The following is an 8,741-nucleotide window of genomic DNA, read 5'->3' on the forward strand; positions in this document are numbered from 1 at the left end:
ACCTAAATTCCTACCCTCCAAGTCTGGAGCGCACGTGAGTTTTTTAGTCAGACATTTAAAAAGACAGAGTTGTGAAAACAAAAGTCTTCAGAAAGATTTGGGGGATTTTCAACACTTTTACTTTCGGTTCTCCCTGTTGTAGATGCAGATGAGCGCTAATGAACAGTAAAAATACAATAGAAGGAGAATCTCCTCCCCGCCACGCACCGCACGCGGCCGGTGGATGAGACCTGCACATCGCCGCGCTCAGCAGGTGGTATCCACACCGGAGCAGCGCGGTCACGCACGCAGTGGCGGGAGGAGATTCTTCTTCTATTCTTCTTCTACTGTTCATTAGCGCTCATCTCATCTTGGTGTCATATTAACCTGAGCGGACACAAACCGTAATGATTCATTTCTCCTTCGTGATCACGTTTGGTACTTCTGTGCTTTGAAGCAGACTCCGCCCACAAGCAGCTCCCGCGCTGAATCTTCAATCCGGTTCAAGATTTCCACGCACAGTTACAGCTCTGAGCTGCCGCGACTGTGCGTGGAAATCTTGAACCGGATTGAAGATTCAGCGCGCTCAATGCGTGCCGATTTGTACGTGGAGCTCGTGACCCGACTTCAAAACCCGCGTAGCAACGTGCGCTCACGTGCGCTCCAGACGCACGGGCAGGAATTCTGCTGTGCGCTGACTCAGACGGCGTGGAAGCATCTACACTCATCTCACAACAACTGGAAAACGTAAAGGATGTTTGTGTCATGTTTGTCCTCCTACAGAAATCGTATTAAAACAAAAATATTGTGGCAGCCTGACTGTTAATTTAGAAATAGTTCCTTGTTAGTGGGTGGAGTTAGTGTCTGTTCTTGTGTTGCATTATGGGACTTGAGTGTTTTACCGGCACCATGAGTGAGAGTGGTGTGTGTATGAGTGACTATCCTCACAGTGTCGGCTGTTCTGTGGTTCCGAAATGTTAAATAAATGGTGGTCAAAAATGTTGACACCAACTGATTTACATGCTCTGCGTGCACGGTTCTTCCTCCAATCTCTTGGGGTCGTACAATGCATGGGACACAAATGATCTCTGGATTCAAACCTGCCAGCCATCTGCTTGGCTCTGCTCCCACCCAATACGCTACAATATATATCCTTCCAACATTTTTCATTATTTTCAAACATTTTTGTAAAAGCGCCACTGAGCCGTAAGGAGGTGCTTGAAGAGCCGCATGCGGCTCCGGAGCCGCAGGTTGCCGACCCCCGATCTGGTGGATGTTAGGTCTGAGGAAATCTCAAGAGTTAGTTGGTCTTAGAGAGTCGGGTCTCAACCTGTTGCTGACAGAAATCTGCTTCAGTGTAACTTTGACCTAATATCTCACAAACAACAAGTTTTTCTGGGGTGTGGCCAACCAGACACACCTGTCAGGTGTGTCCGGCTGAGCCACCCCTCACCAGGCATTCCTCCTTTGTGCTCTTTGCCACATTTAGTGGTTTAAAGGGCCTATATTACACTGTTTTTAAGCCTTTCCGAGTATTTCCCAATATATGATAATATATTACCTTTGGCACACTATATTTCTGAAGTATGAGTATCCCCTCAATCTCTGAGGCTCCACCTTTCACTTCTTGTGGGGCCATTTATTTCATGATGTCATCGTAGAGCAGCATCAGCAGCATGTCTGTGATTCACCCATGAAAACAAACAACATCCAAACTTTTTCTTTTAGTTTTACATATAATATACAAAGTTAAGAGATCAAACAAACAGCCCAGAATATAACAGCAAAAGCAGATCTTAGCTGTTAAAACACAGCCCTTAAAACAAAACAACATAAAAAGTTTAAATTATTTGTACAGCTTGAATTATTTCAAATTAAATCAAACTTTAATTGTATAGCACTTTTCCAAAAATCAATTTCACTCAAAGTGCTTTACATAAAAACAGAATCAAATTAATTACATTTAATTAATTAATTAATTTGGCAAATTCAAACGTTTTGAATAAAAATAAACACATTTGACACAAAACAAAAGAGAAAAAACAAGCAGAAAAAGTTTTAGCAGAATCATATAAAACTCTTTGGAAAACCAGAGCAAATGTAAGGAAAGTGCAGACTTAGCATGATATGGGATCCATTTCCTGACCGCTTCTCCCCTTCCGGGGTCGCGGGGGTGCCGGAGCCTATCCCGGCTACTGATGGGCGAAGGCGGGGTACACCCTGGACAGGTCGCCAGTCTGTCGCAGGGCATGATATGGGATGAAAACCTTATTCCAAAAACATGCAACTGAAGAAAAGAAATTGCCACAAACAAACCAGAAAAACATGTTTTCATGTGAAAAGCCCGTGATAATGCTGAAAAGATGAAGTTTCTTTACGATGAAAAGGAAATGGTTGATAACATTTACATACATGTAAAGTGGAATTTGCTGAAACAGTTGTTCAAAAACAAGCAAAAACGTAATGTAATGTAAAGTAAAATAATGATCCACACTCTTTTAGCACAACGTCTGGAGTTGTTGGAAACAAACACAATAATAAAATGTGACAAACACTGTATTTACCTAAACAAAATAGCTAAATTGGCCACAAGACTAAGACACAAGACGTTTTTATTAGAACATAAAGATGATTTTGGTTCTACAAAACAGTATTTTAGTTCCACAAGCACGGAAGAGGCAGAGGAAAAGGAACCAGACGCTTGGAGAGCAAAAGCAGAACAGAAAAATCTTAAGTCAGCAGCACAGCCTGACCAATCCTCAGGTCAGAGCAAGGCGAGCTGAGAGAACGGGAACGCAGCTCTATTCAGACCACCACACCTGAGAGAAACAGCTGAGAGTCATGTGACCCGCCTGACAGTCCAAACAGCATCTCTCACTGCCCTGGTTCTGTCTGAAGCTGAGAGGATCCAAAGAAGCAAAACAAATCTGAACTGAATCGATCCAGGCTCTGGTGAATCGAATCGTTTCTGGAAAGGATTATTGATACCCAGCCCTAGCCTGAATCAGTGTTTCTATGGCAACAACTACTCAATCTTGAGTGACCTCGTTGGAAGTCACATCTCTTCCACTGAAAGCAGCTCAGGAGAGTCTGTCAACTTAAACGTTGGAAGTGGGGGCCAGCGGGCACCACATGCTTTTACTGAGGGATCTGATTGATCAGTTATAACTTGAATTACTTGCAATAAAGAAAAATGTCCTTAAAAGAAAGAGGATTATCAAGAAGATGTTAAAGTAAGGCATCAGAGCAGAAAAAACAGCCATTTATTTATCTATAGAAATGTGTGGGATTTGGGCTTCTAGGAATCAGCCGGTCCTTCCTGTTTGAAACACGAGGGGGGAGGGGTCACTCAGTCCAGGTCTCTTATACTGTCAATGGTTACAACTGATGGGGATAACACAAATGCAGATGTGACAGATGTGGATGTGTCTTGTTTTGCAGCTTTATTTGAGGAGCTGCAGGGCCTGGACGTTTTCCTGGCAGAACTCTACAAGTAAGAACACCCCCTTCCTGTCCCTCAAAGCCTCCAGCTCTGCTGCACTTTGCTGTCTGCACGTATCAAAGGCATGTGAGCACATGCTTTCATGAAGAGGGTCAGAAGGGTGGAGGCTGCAGATCCTGCAGGAAACAGAAGCTCTTCTGCTGTATTTATATCCCAGCATGAGCTGAATCACCTGTGTGACATTCGGCCTTTCAGCGGGATAGTATTTCTTTCCGTCCTCTCGGGTTCACCAAACGCCTTTCTCCTTGTCTGTCTGCAGACATCTGGACAGCAGCAGCAACGAGAGGCCAGACATCAGCACCATTCAGAGGAGAGTGAAGGTAGACGACGAAAACCCAAGAATAATCTAAGAGTCTCACCTGCTTCAGGAGTCATGTTAGGACAGATGTGTGGGAGGTTCCACACGTGTCTGCACTCGTTCAGATGACTCGTGTGTTTGTTGATAATCCCAGAGAGAATCCGTTCCTCATGGTTATTGTCTGCCCCTCCCTCAGAAAGTCACTCACGACATGGACATGTGCTACGGCATGATGGGAAGCCTTTTCCGCAGCGGCTCTCGACAGACGCTGTTCGCCTCCCAGGTGATGCGTTACGCCGACCTGTACGCCGCCTCCTTCATCAACCTGCTGTACTACCCCTTCAGCTACCTGTTCAGAGCCGCGCACGTGCTGGTGAGTGTCTGCGTGGAGGGAGGGGTCACTCCTTCCATCAGTTTTCTCATCAGGGAGGTTGCTTTGTCCTTTACTTCCAAACCTGTTCACTGATCTGTCACCAGATGTCTGCCAGCATGAGCGACTGGCTCAGCTGTTGATGTCTTCTTTCAGTGATAGTAAGCAGGTGTAGATGCTGCAGATGCTCCTCCCCCAAACATGCAAACATCTCTGTTTCAGTACTCTGGAAGTGTAGTTTCATTCAGGTATGGTTTCATGTGAGCTAGGTATCATTTAACTGTGTTTGGCTCACATCCTAGGGCTGGGTTAATAAAACTGATTAATTGATCTGACTCAATTTAAGTTTAATAGATCAATGATCACTCCATAAAAGTAGAGATTGATCTAGTACATAAAGATAAAGTCTGCTAGCCTGATGCTAACATATAATGGGATCTCCCATAGTACGGTTAATGCTAACACTCGGTCGACGTAAACAAACATGTCTGACTAAATGAACAGCTTTATATACTCAGGTATGAACTTTCCAAACTCTTTCAAGGATTTTTTTAAATAAATATTTGTGGTCTGTGGACCTACAACCGATGGGGGTCGGAACTGTTTAGTGCAGACTTCTGCAACATTTTATTCTGAAAGAGACATTTTGTTCAATTTTTTGATGACCAAAACCGAGAAAAAAACACAAAGTTAATGTTTAGAAAAATACACTTTATCTATGTTTTTGTAGCCATTTATTTATATAAAGAATGTTTAAAATCATTATAAAAAAATGAATTAATATAATTTCCTTTTTACAACCATTTCTTCTGCTTTTGACAGCAGCACATAAGTTCCCTTCAAAATAAAATTAACCCTGTGTCACATAAGCAAGAAAGTTAAAACAAACATGTTATTTTCCATTTTTAGGATTTTGGTGTACTTAACCATTTCCAACTTTTTACTATTGAATACAAACATGATAAGATTGATGTATAATCTATTTTTTAATACATTTATATGTGCTTTATTCTAATAATAAACTACTCTTATCATTATTTTTCTCAGTCATCTGACATTTAAACTTCAAAATATAAATGACAAACTTGATTAAGTTACTGAATACTGAAATTGTTAGCATGTCTGTCCAAAGCCAAAGAACCACATTGGAGGGATGAAGGAGCCACATGTGGCTCTGGAGCCTCAGGCTGCAGACGTCTGGTTTAATGGATCCATTTTACAATGGAAACACTCATAATACCGGATGGACCGGACCGTACCATACTGGACTGTTCAGTGGAAACCAGGCTAAATAGGTTTGACTTTTGAAACGTCAACCACGTCATCAGAGGAGGAAAAAACGTTCATCATACGTTAATAAACTTCCATCAAAATTCTGATCAAGCTAAGAATAGGAAGGTTTACTGAAGGTTTTCCTGAAATCAGAGTAGAAACCGGATTCCAATAGAAACACAGACTTTAGAGGATGCCTGCAGTCAAAACTAAGTTTCAAAAAAAGTGAGGACAAATACACTGATGAGATACACAGTATGGCCAGTATCCTTATTTAACTTTATCCTTTCTCCCCCGTTGCTGCAGATGCCACATGAGTCAACGGTCGAGCACGCGCACGTGGACATTGACATGGAGTCTCCACTCGCCACACGAAACCGCACCCACTGCAGCGACTGCAAGGAGCTGGAGAGCAAACGCCACCAGCTGACCCGCTCCTTCAGCGAGATCAAGCCCCCCAACCTGTTCCCCCAAACGCCCCAGGAGATCACCCACTGCCACGATGAGGATGATGACGAGGAGGAGGAAGAGGAGGAGTAATAGACTGGATGTGCAGAGAGGTGTTCTCTGCTCCTGACGCCTCATGTTTGCCAGCAGAGATTCTGTTGGAAGGAAATCTTCCTCCTGTAGAGACCTGGAAGCAAGTCCAAAACCAGGAACTGAACTAACAAGCTGCACCCGAGCAAACATCCAACACTAAGTGAGGCGTCGGCCTGCAGAGCCGCATCCAAACAACTGTTTACACTTCAGTCCAGCTCATCTTTACTGTAATTCTAACTTTAGGCAGGATAAAAGTGGAACTCGAATCTAAGAAACCCCTACAGTGTGAGGTCTGAGTCTCCAGTAGAGTACAGCAGAGCGTCCTCTTCTATATGTTTGTCTCTCAACTTCTCAAGAGGATCTGGATCTGCCAAAGTGGCCTGACTGAGACTTCAGCATCCTGAGAGTAACAAACCATCTGCTGTGAAACAACCGAGCTGCTCAACCAATATCTGCTGTATGTGCAGGCTCAAGATTTCTGTCTGCGCAGAGTGTCTGCTGTCTGCCAGAGAACGGCATACACTGTCTGCACAAACGGAGTGTCTGATGTCTGCCAGAGAAGGCAAACGCTGTCTGCGCAAACGGAGTGTCTGATGTCTGCCAGAGAAGGCAAACGCTGTCTGCGCAAACGGACTGTCTGCACAAACGGAGTGTCTGATGTCTGCCAGAGAAGGCAAACGCTGTCTGCGCAAACGGAGTGTCTGCGCAAACGGAGTGTCTGCTGTCTGCCAGAGAAGGCAAATGCTGTCTGCGCAAACGGAGTGTCTGCGCAAACAGAGTGTCTGCTGTCTGCCAGAAAACGGCAAACACTGTCTGCGCAAACGGAGTGTCTGCGTAAACAGTGTTTGCTGTCTGCCAGAGAACAGCAAATGCTGTCTGCGCAAGGATAGCACCTGATGTTTTGCACAGAGAGCCATCCTTGCACACAAAGCATCTGCGTAGAGAAATCACATGTTATCTGCGCAAGGACAGTGACTGTTTGCTGTCTGCATGAGCACTGCATCTGCTGTCTGCGCAAAGAGAGCATCTGCTGTCTGCGTAAGGACAGCGTTCTCTCTCTGTACCTGAAAAGTGTATGGCGTTTCTGGGTGGACAGCATCTATTCTAGCGCATGTTGTCTTCACAGGAACAGTATTAGCTGTCTGCAGCTTTTTTGTAAAAAAGAGGACAACCACTTTTTATTTTTCATGAAACCTGTCTTTTTTTTTTTTTTTCGGAGAGGGGTTGTTGGTCATAAGGGGGGCTGCAGCACAGGACAGATGATTGTGTGAGTGGATGTTTGTGAGGTGCATGTTGGGAACATGAAAGTGTTAAAAAGTGAGGAGTTTGGGGGATGTTTTCAGTTATGGTGTGTTCAGGGTTTCTGTGTGCCTCTTTGCGCTGTGAAGGACCTTTTCATGTCCCTAAAGATGCTCCTCAACAAAAAAGACAGCAGGTTGTCCTGTTGGAGTATCATGAGGGAACCAGAGGGATTTTATGACTTCAGAGTTATAGGTTAATCCTTAATCTGCATTATTTTAAAACCATTTTTGATGTTAGATATTTTCAGAAAGTGCTGGTCCTTCTTCTGACACTCCTCTGCATTGCAGGGTCTTGTCTGTGTTCCAAACTCATGTTCAGTTGGCTGCAGTTCACAGCATTACAGCGGTATCACTGAATCACAAGACATCCAGGGATAAACTATTTAGACTTTTGGATTCAATTTTTTCATCAATAAATAACTAAGAAAAAATAGGGATTTAGGGTCATTTGGTAGAGAAAGTTTTGGTGAAAAAATATTTGAAGAAGCGGGAAACGCCAATCAGCCTCTCTTCTGCAGCTCAGGGTTCCGCACAGAGCGGGCGCTTTAGCGTGCCCTCACGACCAGCGTCAGTCCTGTAAATGTTTGGGCCTCAAAGGGAAAAAAACTGCTCCTGCACACATCGGTGTGGTTTGCTGTGGAGTAGATCGGTGAAGCGGAGCTTTTCTGAGTTAATGGTTAAAAGAACAAGCGTGTGTGTTTTTATGAAAGAACCAGTTTTAGTATCAGGCAGATGTGCGTCATATTCATTCTGCTATATCACTTTTATTCTACTGTTTTCCATCATTTAAAAACATGTTATGTCTGTTTTTTTATTGTTACTGTAGTTTACTCCACAAAACTGCACATTTGTACAAACGGTTTGAAGTGAAGGAAGTGTGAAATGAAGCATCATCCATATTTTCAGCTCCATCAGGTTCTTGTTTTTCTAAGCTTGTTTTTTTAAACGGTTTGCTTCACGAGCTGTAAATAGACTTTTTCTTTCAAAGTCACATCCATGTTTTTGTACTACACATCTGTAACTCCAGTTCTCCTGGAAAAGGCCTTTAGACGGGTTCTCCTTCGTCCTGATGCCAAGAATTCCTGTGTGCACGCCAACGGGCGCAGCCTGTTGTTTTCTAATCTGAAGTGATTTTTGTTTCCATGCAAACTTTTCTCCTGGATGATGTTTTGTTTGTATCCAGAAAAAAACCCTTCAGACTGTACAACGAGTTAGGAATATAAATCTAGAATAAATGTAGTTTGTTATAAATTGTTGTCTTTTGTCATGTTTAAAAAAAATCGTGTTTGCAGAGAAATATTTTTGAAAACTACGTAAATAAAGACTGTCTTCGACAACTGCATCCAAAAAACACTGAATCTGGATGAAGGTCTTGTGAAGATGAAGCAGAAATGTTCTCTGTCACTGCAAGATTTACCAAACCTTTCATGAGTAGATCTCTCCTTTAGGCGTCTTGACAAAATGTTACAAGTTGCATTA

The 8,741-nt window shown here is 43.2% G+C and overlaps 1 protein-coding gene across 2 annotated transcripts in view; it reads left to right on the forward strand.

Moving 5' to 3' along the window:
• The window catches only part of nt5c2b (5'-nucleotidase, cytosolic IIb), a 30,209-nt gene extending 21,696 nt beyond the window's left edge, over positions 1-8,513 (forward strand). For both annotated transcript variants that reach the window (XM_024259522.2, XM_024259523.2), the window contains exons 15-18: positions 3,421-3,472; positions 3,741-3,801; positions 3,976-4,152; positions 5,728-8,513. In XM_024259522.2, the coding sequence (XP_024115290.1) occupies positions 3,421-3,472; positions 3,741-3,801; positions 3,976-4,152; positions 5,728-5,961 (524 nt within the window). In that variant the 3' untranslated portion in view covers positions 5,962-8,513. The remainder of the gene's footprint in view (positions 1-3,420; positions 3,473-3,740; positions 3,802-3,975; positions 4,153-5,727) is intronic.
• The last annotated feature ends 228 nt before the right edge of the window (positions 8,514-8,741 follow it).

This window comes from Oryzias melastigma, linkage group LG1, assembly GCF_002922805.2.
Source record: "Oryzias melastigma strain HK-1 linkage group LG1, ASM292280v2, whole genome shotgun sequence".
Taxonomy (NCBI): domain Eukaryota; kingdom Metazoa; phylum Chordata; class Actinopteri; order Beloniformes; family Adrianichthyidae; genus Oryzias; species Oryzias melastigma.